The following is a 15089-nucleotide window of genomic DNA, read 5'->3' as shown; positions in this document are numbered from 1 at the left end:
CTTGGACTGTGTAAGAACTGTAGTATTTATTACAGGGAAAAATCTGTATAAGTGGACCTGTGCATTTCAATCTCATGTTGTTCAAGGGTCAACTGTATATAACACATCAAAACACTGTATATCTTAAAATTATACAATATTATATGTCAGTTCTATCTCAATAAGACTGGAGAGGAAAAGGTGCCAAATACAACTGCTCTCAACTATCAAAGTATCCTTAGACAGAACTCAGCATTTTCCTTTTGTACAGGGGGATCCACTGTTATGAAGGTCTGCAGGTTATACAATTTGGGGAGTTTTTCCAGCTTTGTTGAGAAATAATTGACATATATCACTGTATAAATTTAAGGCAGATGATATGATGGTTTGATTTATATCTTGTAAAATGATAACCACAATAGGTTCAACTAATATCCACCTTCTCATATAGATGCAATAAAAAGAAAAGAATAAAGAGGAAAAATTTTTTCTCCTTGTGGTAAGACCTCTTAGGATTCACTAACTACTTTCCTATATATTGTACAGCAGTGCTAACTATAGTCATCATGTTGTACATTACATCCCTAGTATTTATTTGCCTTGTAACTGGAAGCTTGCACCTCTGATCACCTTCTTCTAATTCCCCCTCATCTCCATGGCTGGTAACTACAGTCTGATCTCTTTTTCTATGAGTTGCTGTTGTTCAGTCCCTAAGTCATGTCTGACTCTGAGTGAACACATGGACTGCAACACGCCAGGCTTCCCCGTCCTTCACCATCTCCTGGAGTTTGCTCAGACTCATGCCCTTTGAATCGGTGATGCCATCCAACCATCTCATCTATGAGTTAGATTTTTTGTTGTTGCTGTTTTTTTTTTTTTTTTTAGATTTCCCATGTAAGTGAGATAATATAGTATATTTTTCTTTATGGGAAGCTCTCTTTAAGAAAACGAATACAGAACTTCCCTGGTGGTCCAGTGATTAAGAATCTACCTGGCAATGCATGGGACATGGGTTTGATCCCTGATCTGGAAAGATCCCACATACCACAGAGCAACTAAGCTGCACACCACAACCCTAAGGCCACATGCCTAGAGCCCATGCTCTGCAGCAAGAGAAAGCGCAGCAATGAGAAGCCTGCACGCTGCATCTACAGAGCAGCCTCCACCTGCCGCAACCAGAGAAAGCCTGTGCACAGCAACAAAGATCCAGCACACCCAAAACTAAATTCAGTAAATACCTGAATTTTAAAAAGAACACAGGAATAATTATGAATACAAGACGCTGATGAGACTGCTTATTGGGAATGAGAAAAGAAACTAACAAATTGCTGACATCATGAAAAATGAGGTCCTTTTCTTTTGAGGAATGCTTATAAGGAAATGACTTCTGACTGTAACCTTGCCTCTCCTCACCACAAAGAACTGTCTACCTCTCCTGGGAACAACAAGAGGCTCAAAGAGGGCTGGTCTGGGTGAAGAGCACTGATACTTACATTTAATTAATTAGCATCTTTATAAATCTGCCTCTACACTGCAAACTAGATTTCCTTTCCTAATTAATTAGCTAATGCATCAACATTTATTAGTTTGCACTGGAAAGACAGATGATGATTAATCCTGAAGATTTCACAGCAGGTATATTCAAAATGGATAACTAACTACGACCTGTTGTATAGCACATGGAACTCTCCTCAGTGTTTTGTGCCAGCCTGGATGGGAGGGGGTTTTGAGGGAGACTGGATACAGGTATATGTGTGGCCGAGTCACTCTGCTGTTCCCCTGAAACTACCACACTATTGTTTACTGGCTGTACCCCAATACAAAATACAAAGTTTAAAGTTTGAAAAAAAAAAAAAAGATTTCACTGTGGGGAGGACACTTCTGTAGGAAGGTGATGGTAGAAGGTCTCCAAAATGCCATCAAGGCCTTCTTCCCTGGACAAGCATGCTGCTCTTCCCATCAAGAGCAGATTCTCGTTTGCACCTTGTTTTATATCCCTGGATATGTTCCAATGTCTCCTGGTTTATAGTCTATGTGAACTTGAATAGAATTTGTATCCTACTGTTGTGTGAAAATTGTGCATGCTAAGTTGCTTCAGTCGTGAAAATTGTATAAACCTTAATTATGTTGAATTGGTTCACAGTGCTTTTCAGGTCTGCTATATTCTTCTACCCTTCTGTTTATTCATTCTATTAATTTTTGAGAGTTTGATTTTGAAACTCCAACTTAAAACCTTAACTTACCTAAAAATAATTTTTATAATATACAGTAATACATAGTAATTTTTGTAACATACAGTACAACTGTATGTAACTTTGTATTTCCCAAGTCTCATCACACTTTCATAACGTATAAAAAAAAAGAAGGAAAGAAAAATGAGTGGATTCTGGTTCTCCTCGCCTCAAATATGGACCTACCACAATGGTTTTCTTCATCAGCAGGATGGGGCAGAGCTGATGTTCTGGGACTTCAGAGGCTGGGTCTTAAAACACTTGTAGCTTCTGCCTGTGTCTCTTGAACTCACTCTTGGGAGGCTTCTCAGAATCCAGCTGCAGCAAGGCCATGAGAAGTCAGAGCCACATGGAGAAGCTGTGTGTAGCTGCCTGAGCTGAGCTCTCAGCTGATGGCTAACTCTGTGAGAGCCATTTGGACTTTCAGCCCCTCTAGTCTTCAGATGACAGTAAACCCACTGACATCCAGCTGTGTGTATGTGACAGACCCCAAGGGGAGAAGCACCTAGCTGAGACCATTCAACCCACAGAAGTGTGAAAGATAATAATAAATTCTTCCATCAAGCTTCTAAGTTCGGCGTGGCTTGTTTTGTAGTCAACAGAGGCACAAAGGATGTGATGTCACACTTCTAGGCCCCTCCTCCCTATAGGACTGGTGAGAGTGAGCATGGAGCAATGACCCCTCTGGAGTTTGCCTCTTGGACCCAACTCATCCGTGAGCAGCGCCTGCTCCCTCTTCTCCTGTCCGCCGTCCCTCTGTGGGGTGGAGAGATGAGAGCCTATAGCGGTCCAGGAGGTAAGATTAATTTGAGGGCTGGAGGTGAGGAATAGAAAGTCCATTTTGGTCTTAGATCCAAAGCATGGTTTCTAGCCTAACTTTATCCTCACTATAAAGTTATTTTCATCCCAGACTCCTGTGTCTGTTTTTTAAATTGGTTCAGAAAACTCAGAGGGAAAAAAAGATAAAATTATTTTTCTTCCTTAGACCTCAACAAGCAATCTTCTTCCCTTCTCATAGACTAGAAAGCAAAGTTTATTTTTAAGTTTTTAAAAATTTCACTCTGCCTCATACTCTAAATCAAGTGTGCCTTCCATTCTTTCTTTCTCTGTCTCTTTCTATGTTTATTTGGCTGTGTTGGGTCTGAGTTGCTGCACACAGATTCTCTAGCTGTGGGCTGAGTAGCTGCTCTGAGGTGTGTGGGGAATCTCAATTCCCTGACCAGGGATCAAACCTCCGTCCCCTGCACTACAAGGTGGATTCTTAACCAGTGGACCACCAGAGAAGCCCCTCCCCTCAGTCCTTGTTAATACATTGTTCTGTGAAATGCCTTTCTGACACGCCTCCATGTGGCTTTCCTGGTCCCTGCTGGACTCAGATCCTCACTGCCGTGTGGTCTCCTCACCTGTAACTCCCCGCCCCTGCACCCCCATCCACGTGCTGCCACAAGCTAAGGCTTCCACTGCCTCGTTCACCGATCATGCTGCTCCTCTTGCTCAAAACCTGCTCTGCCACCCTGGGTGCAGTTGAAGGCCCTCCCGGATAATTAGCCTGATTATAGCTACTAGCCCTTCAAGCTAGTCTTCCAAACTCGCTGATTCTGTAAGGCAAACTTATTTCACACCGACTTATTCCTGCTGCCTTATTTTTCTTGTTTTACTTATCAACGTGGAATATTCACTGGAAGGAGAGATGCTGAAGCTGAAACTCCAGGACTTTGGCTACCTCATGAGAAGAGTCGACTCACTGGAAAAGACCCTGATGCTGGGAGGGATTGGGGGCAGGAGGAGAAGGGGACGACAGAGGATGAGATGGCTGGATGGCATCACGTGAGTCTGAGTGAACTCTGGGAGATGGTGATGGACAGGGAGGCCAGGCGTGCTGCAGTCCATGGGGTCGCAAAGAGTCGGACACGACTGAGCAACTCAACAGCTACTGCTTATCTTGTCCTTCTTCAGATCAGATGGTCCTCTCTCCCTTCTCTGAATTCCCCTAGCCTCTTAGGAGTCAGGACTCACAGGGTTTGCAGTTGATTCTTTGGCTAGTCTTACCCTGCAAGTGGCCCAAAACTCTGATTCCGTGAGGACACATCCCCAGCATGCTACCTGATAAACACTACTGGGCTCACGAGCTCTACAGAAACAACTAGCGAGATTTCGTGGTCTTGATGGAACAGGAGCTACAAGCTAATACTTATTATGCCAGATTCTGTTTTAAGTACTTTTTATATGTCATTTAGTGTGTTCCTTGGGTTCCTGGGCATAACAATCCTATCGTCCTCTTTTTACTGAGGAGGAAACTGAGATTTAATAAAGTAACTTTCTCAGGGTCACCCAGCTAGCAAGTAAAGAGGCAGAGCTTGAGGCCAAGACTTGATACCAGTCTGAGTTTCTAACCTCAATAGCACACTGCCTCCTAGGATTTCTGAGGGCTCTAGGGGGTCACTGTGGACAGAGACTGCAGCCATGAGGTTAAAAGATGCTCCTTTGAAGAAAAGCTATGACAAACCTAAGCAGCATATTTAAAAGCAGAGATGTCACTTTACTGAGAAAGGTCCATAGAGCCAAAGCTGTGGTTTTTCCAGGAGTCATGTATGGACATGAGGGTTCGACCATAAAGAAATCTGAATGCTAAAGAACTGATGCTTTTGAACTGTGTAACTGGAGAAGACTTTTGAGAGTCCCTTGGACTGCAAGAAGATCCAACCCATCAATCCTAAAGGAAATCAACCCTGAATATTCATTAGAAGGACTGATGATGAAGTTGAAGCTCTAATGCTTTGGCCACCTGATGCAAAGAACAAACTCACTGGAAAAGACCCTGATGCTGGGGAAGATTGAGGGCAGGAGGAGAAGGGGGCAACAGAGGCTGAGATGGTTGGATGGCATCACTGACTCAATGGACATGAGTTTGAGCCAAGTTATGTGAAGGACGTAGTGAAGAAGATGGTGAAGGACAGCCTGGTGTACTCCAGTCCGTGGGCCTGCAAAGAGCAGACATCACTTAGCAACTGAACAACAAATGGGATTTTTTAAATTCTTCCTCTACAACCCAAAGATAATTACTTTAGCATTTGAGAAAATTTCCTTCCAGAGTTATATTTTTATGTAGTTGTATATACACATGCACATAACTTTTTTACTGACTTATGATCATGCTTTTATATATACAGTAATATTTTGTTTCACTTAATATAGTCTAACCATCTTCCCATGTCATTATGCACCAATATTGTTTTTTATGAATTGGCCAGACTGCAGAAAGTACACAGTATAATAAAACAAGCTCGTTCCCAAAATGGGATTTTGGCCTGGGGCATGAAAAGCTACTGAGAATCAGAAGACCGTAAATGTTCAGATGTCAATGTGAGACTTTAAATATTGTTCAGGTTTTCATGGGCGACAACAGGGGCAGTCTCCAACAGAATAGTCAATTCTTTTCTTCATATGAAAGTGAACACTGGGAATCCCCCATAAATGCAAAGCCTTCCAGAAGGTGGGTAATGACTAAACCATGTACCACACTGTATGCCAGGTAATTCTGCAGATATTCTCCTTTGCTTTTCCAAGCACCTGGTGAGTCTAGGCATCTCCACCCCACCTGCAGGCTGAAAGAACCTGTAGAGGTCACAGGTAATGCCAGTGTGAGGGTTGGAATTTAGATACTAGAGCCAAAGGTCTTCCTTCTTTTAGAGAAGTCTGTTTCAGATGAAAGAAAAAAATAAAATCTGGGACTTCTGGTGGTGGGTTGAAGTCCCAGTGGCTAGGACTCCAAGCTCCTGCATTAGGAGGCCTGGGTTCGATCTCTGGTCAAGGAACTAGATCCCACATGCTACTACAACTAAGAATTTTCACGCTACAAATAAAGATCCTGTGTGCTGCAACTAAGACCTGGTACAGCCAAATAAATACAGATAAATATAAAAAAAGAAAAGAAAAAAAAGTCTAGAGGAAGACAACCAAGAACGAGCTAAATGAGTGATCCTGAGTCACAGAAAACAGCTAACAGGAATCCTGAATACCAAGGAGAGGAAAAATGAAGCTGAGAGAAAAGCAGGCTCCTTGTGGTCAAGTCTGGCGGAGACTGGAGTGGGGGCGGCCTGCTGAGTTGATAGAGTTGGCTTTGCAAACCAGTCCCCAGACAGAAAAAGATCCCGTTCTTCCAAGAGCCGAAAAGAGGCCTAAAGTCAACAGCACAGTCTTGGAATGGAGGCCAGAAGGCGAGAAAGACATTAAAAGGAATCCTAGCTGTCGGGAGGGCCTGCCACAGGCCAGAAAGGGGGTGTGGCACGGAGGACATCTGGAGGTTTAGGCTGCAGGCCCAGGCCACGCTGCCTGAGGACTAGGTCACGAGGTGTGTGCTGGACAGGGTGGAGAATTGCTGGAAAGAAGGTGCCGAATGCCTCTGAATTCACCAACCCTTTCCTTCTCCACTTGAATTCTTCAGGGTGATATACAAAAGCCGAACAGTGATGAGCTTCATCAAGCAAGAGGATGGAGACCTGGTGGGGGGTGTTTCCTTTATGAGAGGAGAGGTTCCAGTTACATGGAGAAAAGATGCTGTGGACCAGGGGAGGGTCGAAACACTTCCCTTTTTCGCCAAACAGGCCTCCGCTCAGTTGGTGGGGGCCTCTCATGGAATTCAGTTCTTCTTGGCCAGAAATCCCTACCTTAGACCTTGGAAGACATGAGGGAGGCTCTGCAAACCTGGCGGCTGCTCGTTGGGTTTGGCAAACTCGAGATTTTTCCAGCGCCTTGTGTTCAGCAAAACTGAGAATGTGTTTGGCTAGAAACCCTTCTCTAATTTTTAAACCCCTGTGCATTTTTTTAACGTAAATTTGATCCACATGGTTTCAATTTATTTTTATTTAACTCATCAAATCAAATTAGGAGCTACAATGATGAATGGGAACAATGCTGATTTCCAAGAAGATTTTTGAGCCTTTTTTCTTAGAACAAAATCACATTCCAAACACCTCCCCCCCACCAACCACCACCATTCCCCTCCCCGCAACCGTTAAAACTACCAGACTGAGCTGAGTTTGAAATTTAGAACCCAAATGTGAAATAAAGATCCATGCTTGGCAAAGATGAGGCATAGCAGAGGAATGTTCTTAGGAAGTCACAGTTAGAAAGCCAGCATAGACTTGGGGTGGGGGTGGGGAATGAAGACAGAAGGGAGTCGGTTCTTCTTCATTGGATAGTTTAAGCAGATCTACCTGGCTTTTGGGGCTCCTAACAGCAGCCCCTGAGCTGTTTCTCTAGGGTCTGTCTTTATCACTTCAACCCAGGGCAAAGGGGTTTCTGCTCCAAGACTGGGGACGGGGCGGTCCCCAGTACTCCTCTCTCTTTCTTCTACATTTCTCATAGGAGTGGATTCAAGCTGCTCTCCCCACCTCCTCTCCAATCTTCCTCCCTGTTTCCTGGCTCTGGCTGAGCCCTCTCCATCTGGAAACATTTAAAATGTACAACAACTTTAATCTCGTGCAAAGGAGTCTTGAGATCTGCACTACATACCCATTAAGCTAAATTATAGGTGCACAGTCTCATTTTGCACAATTCTGTCTGGCCTCGGTTGGCACACACGAAAGGCCATTCCTGTGTTTCCCAATTATTTTTCTACCACACCATCATTTTCTACATCAGTCCGAGGCCAGCCATATTTCTCTGAGAATCTCTGACCACTAAGGCCCCAAGACAGAGGTACTCTCTTCAGAGTCCCTTGAAACAGTCCTCAGGGGAGCCCTTGGACATGCCAAAAAAAAATCTTGAATTCAGCTTCTCTCCCCTACAGAGCCTGAGCGAATCAGACAAACTTGAGTATGAGGATCATCTTGTTAGTTAATAACTGTACAGCCAAGGGGAGTTAACTTTCTTCCCTGAATCTCAATTTCCTGATCTGTAAAATGGGTATACTAACCATACATACCTCACAGAATTGTTGTGAGGGTTAAAAAAAAAAAGTATGTTGTTTGGCCCAGTCTCAGTAATCAATAAACGTTACTTGTTAATTGTTATTATAAAGGTGCTACACTTTATTCAATTCTACCACTTTCCTAAGAGCACTTACATTTTTCCATAGGTTGCTGGTACCCTTTTAAATCCTCCCCCATCCCTTATCAATGCTGAAACAACCACACCACTTCCCTGAGAATCAGCATCACTCCAGACAGGTAACATGAAGTTTCTGATCAACCAATGGATTTTTCATTAGTCCTTGGGGAATCTCCCAGGTTGGCCCTCCCTGGTATCCAGAGTAGCACAGCAACTGGAAGATCTGTAACTTAACTGCACGGAGAGATCATTTTTTCTGAAAACCAAACTTCTCACTTTATATACAAAGTATGTGTGTGTTTATGTGTGTATTGGGGTGGGGAGGGTGAGGAGGTTTTCATTCTCCTGTAAGGAACAAAATGGTTAATTTAGTGCTTTCTTAGAACGCTCCCCCACACTTCATGGATTTTTTTTTTTTTTTTGTGGTGGGGGGGAATAGAAAGGTGACAATACCATTTAATATGCCTGATAAATGCCTCTCTCTCAAGGGGGAAAATATAGATACCCCTGAGTATAGTTTTGGGCTTCCCAGGTGGTACTAGTGCTAAAGAACCCGCCTGCCAATGCAGGAGACATAAGAGACGAGGGTTTGATCCCTGGGTCGGGAAGATCCCCTGGAGAAGGAAATGGCACCCACTTCAGTATTCTTGCCTGGAGAATCCCATGGACAGAGGAGCCTAGTGGGCTACAGTCCATGGGGTTGCAAAGAGTCAGACACGACAGAAGCAACATAGCATGCACAAATATAGTCTTTAATGGTTCCCTCTGGCCAGGAGGGCTTTTAGCAGTAATTTAGAGATCCTAGTGTTAAGGGACTAGGTATCCATCAACATCCAGGGGAACTGAGATGCTCTGTTGTCAAGATCCTCATCATGCAGAATCGCTATGAAGGCTAAAAGAGAGACGGCTACAAATGGTAAAAAGTATTTCCACCGAGCTGATCTCACTTGAGAGCCTGGGTGATATCAGGACACGCGCGTCTCCTATTCCTGCTACTCACTAGAGATTTCCTTCTGGTGAGACTTCCTGTAGCTGGGTATATTCGAGATGTCAGCCTCAACCTCAGTTCAGGACTCTGAAGGAATCAGTCCGCTCGCAGCGCTGCCACAAGGCTGGGCCTGGGTGGCTGACTGTGCCCATGGATGGCTCTAGAGTGGGCACAGTCTACAGGCTGTGAAGTCAGCTGTGACCTGGTAGAAAAGGTGAGTTGGGCCATTGAGATTCCGTCTGTGCACCTGAGGGAGTAAGAAACCAGGTGGCCTGATAGCAGAGACCTATGGGCCATGGGGGGTCTTAGAGCTGCCGTGCTTCCAGAATCACCTTCTCTTCCGTAAAGCCTGGCTCTTCAAAGGTGCTTGTGGACCCCATAAATATCTCCTCCATAGTAAGAAAATAAGCACCTCCTTTTGAGTCAGCATGAGTGGGCTTCTGTTTCCCTCAACAAGAAGAGCCTTCACTGAAAACACAGCACCCACCCTTGGGAAGAGCATGCAGATGGAGCTATGTCTAAACATTCTGAGCATTTCCAGAGGCACTGTTTTAACAGTTAATTACACAGTATGCAAACACTGCTGGGTCCCAACTCACCCCTCCCTGGCTCTCCTCGGCTACAGGAACTGCAAACCTTCCTCTCTCTCCTCCAGCCTCCTCTGTAGCTCGGGGAGGTCAGGTACCACAGGTTGGGACAACAAGATCCAAGTGCATGTCTACTGGGACAGATGGGCTGCTCCCCTCCTTCCTACCTTTTATGAAAATGTTACGCTTTAACCTGCGTTACCATCTTGCAACCACGAAGGGAAAAAAGCAGCAGAGATGTCACCTCTGGCACATGGAGGTGTCATACCAACATGAACAGCCACCAAATTCCAACCTTCTTGTTATGTGAGAAAATATACCCATAAACTACTATTACTAAGAGTTTTCTATCACTTAGAAACAGTATCTTTTCTAAATGATATACCTTGAAATAGAACTTGATGTTGTTTCCTGTATTATAAGAAAAAGGATTTTTTAAACCAAAGATATGACAACTTGTTTTTCAGTTAACTTCTAAACATCAACTGAATGATACTAGCTTTCCAGGCAATTAGAATCTAAGAGGGGATAAAATATGTATGTAAATCAACATGCTATAAGCAGAAAGTGAAAACACTCTCCAGGTACCTGGAGTAGGGGGAGACATGACTTCCTGCTGGGGGAGGGGAAAGCAGAAGAAGTATTTACATTAAATTCCAGAGATAAAAAAGAGCTTGGAAGTTTGGAAATGAGGGGAAAGGGCATTCTAGGCGGAAAAAATAGTTTGAACAAATATGGAAAACTAAAGATCATATACCAAAAATAAGTTCATTCTGGCTAGAGTAGGGGACAAAATCAGATTTTTGAAGTTGGACCAAATTATAACAAGTCCTTATAACTTGTTATAATAAATTATAACAATGCCACGTGAAGAAGTGTGGGCTTTATTCTCTGAGCCGTGGGGTGTTGTTGAAGGTTTCTGAGCAAACAGGTGTCAGAGTAGTTGTTTAGGAAAACTGCTCTGATGGCAGTACTGGGCTGGATTGAGGAGGCAAGGAATGCCACTAGGCCGTGTAGCCACCCGGGCAGGAGGCGATGAAGAAGGAACCAGGACGGCTGAAGCGAAAATGGGGTGGAGAAAAGAAACAGACGTGAGAGACAATGCCGAAGCACATGGGACCTGAGCTGGCTGCTGCCTGGATACGGGGTGAGAGTCATGGAGGGGTAATGGAGAAAACGTTCTTGCACAAAAGAGAAATAAAAACCTCCTGTGGTACCTCTGGAGCTGAAGACAGGAATGGTTTTATGTAGATGTTGGAGTCATGCACCTTCAGGTCATGGTCCCCGAGTCCCCTGGTCACTCCAATAGTTGCCATTACACGGGCCTAGGAGTATAAGCAGAGGGTCATCAGACACACCCCACAAACAGAGACAGCATCCCCGCCACAGTGCAGGTGCCATGGGCTATGAGAGAAGCAGTCATTTCCCAGTCCCCACTGCCCCTGGCTGTTAAGTTCTGTGGGTAGTTGTTTTCAAGGAAGAGCCCATCAAGGTTACTTACATACTTGAGGAGTGGCTTTTCTACCAATTACCTGCATTTGAATGGGCTGCTGCTGTCTCTTCCCAGAGACTGGAGGGAATGATGTCCAATAAACTCAATACAATACATCTGTGATGTCTACAGCTACGGAAATCAATTCAAACCAAATCCAACAGGATGCGTCATCCATACATCCCCCATCGGTTCATCTGTCCACCCATCCATCCACCCATCCATCCGTCCATCCATCCATCCATCCCCCACCTCATGTGTCCATCCATCCACTATATACTCATTCTTCAAGTATTCTACCAGCTATGTCTCTAGTTCTGTGAGGAAAGATATAAAAATGTCAGAGGCAGATCCTGCCCTTCCACAGCTCATATATTTTACTTTATGGCTGGAGAAAATGTATCATTAGATTATAACCTGTCCTGCTAACATCCTCAAACAATTCCCTCTAGGTAGAAAGGAACAAGATGCCACTTTGCTGTAACTCCACAGAGACCTCATGGCTGAGAATATGCCATCTGCAGCCTTCTCTGCATGGCTGTCCAAACGCTTTAAGGAAGCAGTACTATTGTCCTAATGCCTGTACTGTCAGCCTAATGATCTCCTGGGAGGCCACAGATATGAGTCACCCAAACATTTATTGAGCACCTACTATGTGCAGATACCATCCTGTGGGGGACACACATCTGTGGTCTTGTACCTACTATAAAGGAACTTGGTAAGGGAAAGACTAAGAGGTACATGTCTGATTAACAATATATAGAATATGGCTGAGTGCTGAAAGACAAGTCAACAAAGGATTATGTGAGTTCAGAGGAGGTAAAAATTCTACTAAGAAGGTTCCCTGGAGGAGGTGGGGGCACTACATTTTTGTGCAGAAGGATGTCCAGCTCAGGTGAACAAAGAGGAATGGGATGAAAGTCATTCTGGGTTGACTGAAGCCCATGGCTCTAACATATGGCTCATGAACACTATACCTGGTGTAGTGGCGTAGTTCAAAGACCTATACTTGAATCCTTGTTCTGATGCTCTGGTAATAAGAGTAAGCTAGAAATGCTATGCCTCACCAGTATGTGAACCATGAACTTCCAGATGTTCAAGCTGGATTTAGAAAAGGCAGAGGAACCAGGGATCAAATTGCCAACATCTGTTGGATCATCAGAAAAGCAAGTGAGTTCCAAAAAAACATCTGTTTCTGCTTTATTGACTATGCCAAAGCCATTGACTGTGTGGATCACAACAAACTGTGGAAAATTCTGAAAGAGATGGGAATACCAGACCACCTGACCTGCCTCTTGAGAAATCTGTATGCAGGTCAGGAAACAACAGTTAGAACTGGACATGGACCAACAGACTGGTTCCAAATCAGGAAAGGAGTATGTCAAGGCTGTATATTGTCACCCTGCTTATTTAACTTATATGCAGAGTACATCATGAGAATTGCTGGGCTGGAAGAAGCACAAGCTGGAATTAAGACTGCTGGGAGAAATATCAATAACCTCAGATATGCAGATGACACCACCCTTATGGCAGAAAGTGAAGAAGAACTAAAAAGCCTCTTGATGAAAGTGAAAGAGGAGAGTGAAAAAGTTGGCTTAAAGCTCAACATTCAGAGAACTATGGTATCCGGTCCCATCACTTCATGGCAAATGGGGAAACAATGGAAACAGTGAGAGACTTTATTTTTAGAGGCTTCAAAATCAATACAGATGGTGACTGCAGCCATGAAATTAAAAGACGCTTGCTCCTTGGAAGAAAAGTTATGACCAACCTAGACAGTAATATTAAAAAGCAGAGACATTACCTCGCCGACAAAGGTCCATCTAGTCAAGGCTATGGTTTTTCCAGTAGTCATGTATGGATATAAGAGTTGGTCTATAAAGAGAGCTGAGTGCCGAAGAATTGATGCTTTTGGACTGTGGTTTTGGAGAAGACTCTTGACAGTCCCTTGGACTGCAAGGATATCCAACTAGTCCATCCTAAAGGACATCAGTCCTGAATATTCATTGGAAGGACTGATGCTGAAGCTCCAATACTCTGGCCACCTGATACGAAGAACTGACTCACCTGAAAAGACCCTGATACTGGGAAACATTGAAGGCGGGAGGAGAAGGGGACGACAGAGTATGAGATGGTTGGATGGTGTCACCGACTCAATGGACATGAGTTTGAGTAAACTCCAGGAGCTGGTGACGGACAGGGAGGCCTGGCATGCTGCAGTCCATGGGGTCGCAAAGAGTTGGACACAACTGAGCGACTGAACTGAACTGAGAAAAACTAAGACATGACACTCTAACACATTACCATAGTCTTCATTCTACTTTCCCTCAAAAGGCTGTGAATTTGGAGTTGGATTCACATCAGAAGGTGGGCAGGATTACATTTAAGTGGAAATGAAGCCATAATGCATTTTTACAAGGCTAGACTCAAAGCGGGTAAAATGCAGACAGAGGATGTGAACCTGGGGACCTCTGGCCAGGCGCTGCTCTGTTGGGAGCTCCCTTTAAGCTGAGACACATTCGCCTCTAAGTGTGGAAATTCTGAGTCCCTTATGCCCCTTCTACTTTCCTCCCTGCTGCAGTACATTCTCAGGTTGGACAAAGCACAGGTGGGCATTTTAGTCCAAAGAAATCTGATATTTCTGCTAGTTTACAAGTCCCACATAGGTCCTTCAAAGCACTGGCAGAAATCATATGAAATTTAATAGCAGTGAAAGTAGTCTGAAACTTCTGGGGAGATGTGTGCAGAAAAGAAAGAAAATTCTGTGAAGGATCTAGACAAAACTGATGTGTTGCATTCTAAAGCTTCTCAAGAGATCGTGGACTCCTGGGACAGAGGGGCCATGCTACTTTGGTACAGGATATGCCTGGAGCCAATTGGAGCCATGGTGGCTTTTAAACAGGTCAAGAGGTACAATAACTGAATTCACCAGTTACATATCACAGAACTGTCAAGCCCTAATTTACTGGAATGCTGGAGGAACATGATATGCTGGTGAATTGCACTTTTTGCTGAGCTGGGAAAAACCTTGCTCCTTTAAATCTTACTGCTGATCATCAACAGAAGAACCCATTTGTCCATTTTTCTGCTGTAGCAAGGAGAGTATAGTCAACAAAGTTCCATATAGTCAAAGCTACAGTTTTTCCAGTAGTCACATATGGATGTGAGAGTTGGACCATAAAGAAGACTGAGTGCCGAAGAATTGATGCTTTTGAACTGTGGTGTTAGAGAAGACTCCTGAGAGTCCCTTGGACTGCAAGGAGATCAAACCAGTCAATCCTAAAGGCAATCAATCCTGAATATTCATTGGAAGGACTGATGATGAAGCTGAAGCTCCAATACTTTCGCCACCTGAATCGAAGAGCTGACTCACTAGAAAAAGCCCTGATGCTGGGAAAGATTGAAAGCAGGAGGAGAAGGGGATGACAGAGGATGAGATGGATGGATGGCCTCATTGACTCAATGGACATGAGTTTGAGCAGGCTCTGGGAGATGGTAAAGGACAGGGAAGCCTGGCATCCATGGTGTCGCAAAGAGGTGGACATGACTGAGCGACTGAACAATAAAGAAGAGTATAGGGGCTTCCCTGGTGGCTCAGACAGTAAAGAATCTGCTGCAATGCAGGAGACCTGGGTTTGTTTCCTGGATCAGGAAGATCCCTTGGAGAAGGGAATGGCAACCCACTCCAAAATTCTTGCCTGGAAAATTCCATGGACAGAGGAGCCTGGCAGGCTACAGTCCATGGGATTGCAAAGAGTTGA

General features: G+C 44.2%; 1 protein-coding gene across 1 annotated transcript in view; it reads right to left on the bottom strand.

Annotated features, from left to right (window-relative positions):
- Positions 1–15089, bottom strand: part of PPM1H (protein phosphatase, Mg2+/Mn2+ dependent 1H) — a 291919-nt gene that overhangs the window by 28814 nt on the left and 248016 nt on the right. Inside the window, exon 8 of the mRNA XM_052640809.1 lies at positions 11054–11161. Coding sequence (XP_052496769.1) covers positions 11054–11161 — 108 coding nt within the window. The remainder of the gene's footprint in view (positions 1–11053; positions 11162–15089) is intronic.

This window comes from Budorcas taxicolor, chromosome 5 (genome assembly GCF_023091745.1).
Source record: "Budorcas taxicolor isolate Tak-1 chromosome 5, Takin1.1, whole genome shotgun sequence".
Classification (NCBI taxonomy): domain Eukaryota; kingdom Metazoa; phylum Chordata; class Mammalia; order Artiodactyla; family Bovidae; genus Budorcas; species Budorcas taxicolor.
The sequence above is the reverse complement of the archived record's forward strand: the minus strand, read 5'-3'. Positions and strand labels throughout refer to the sequence as shown.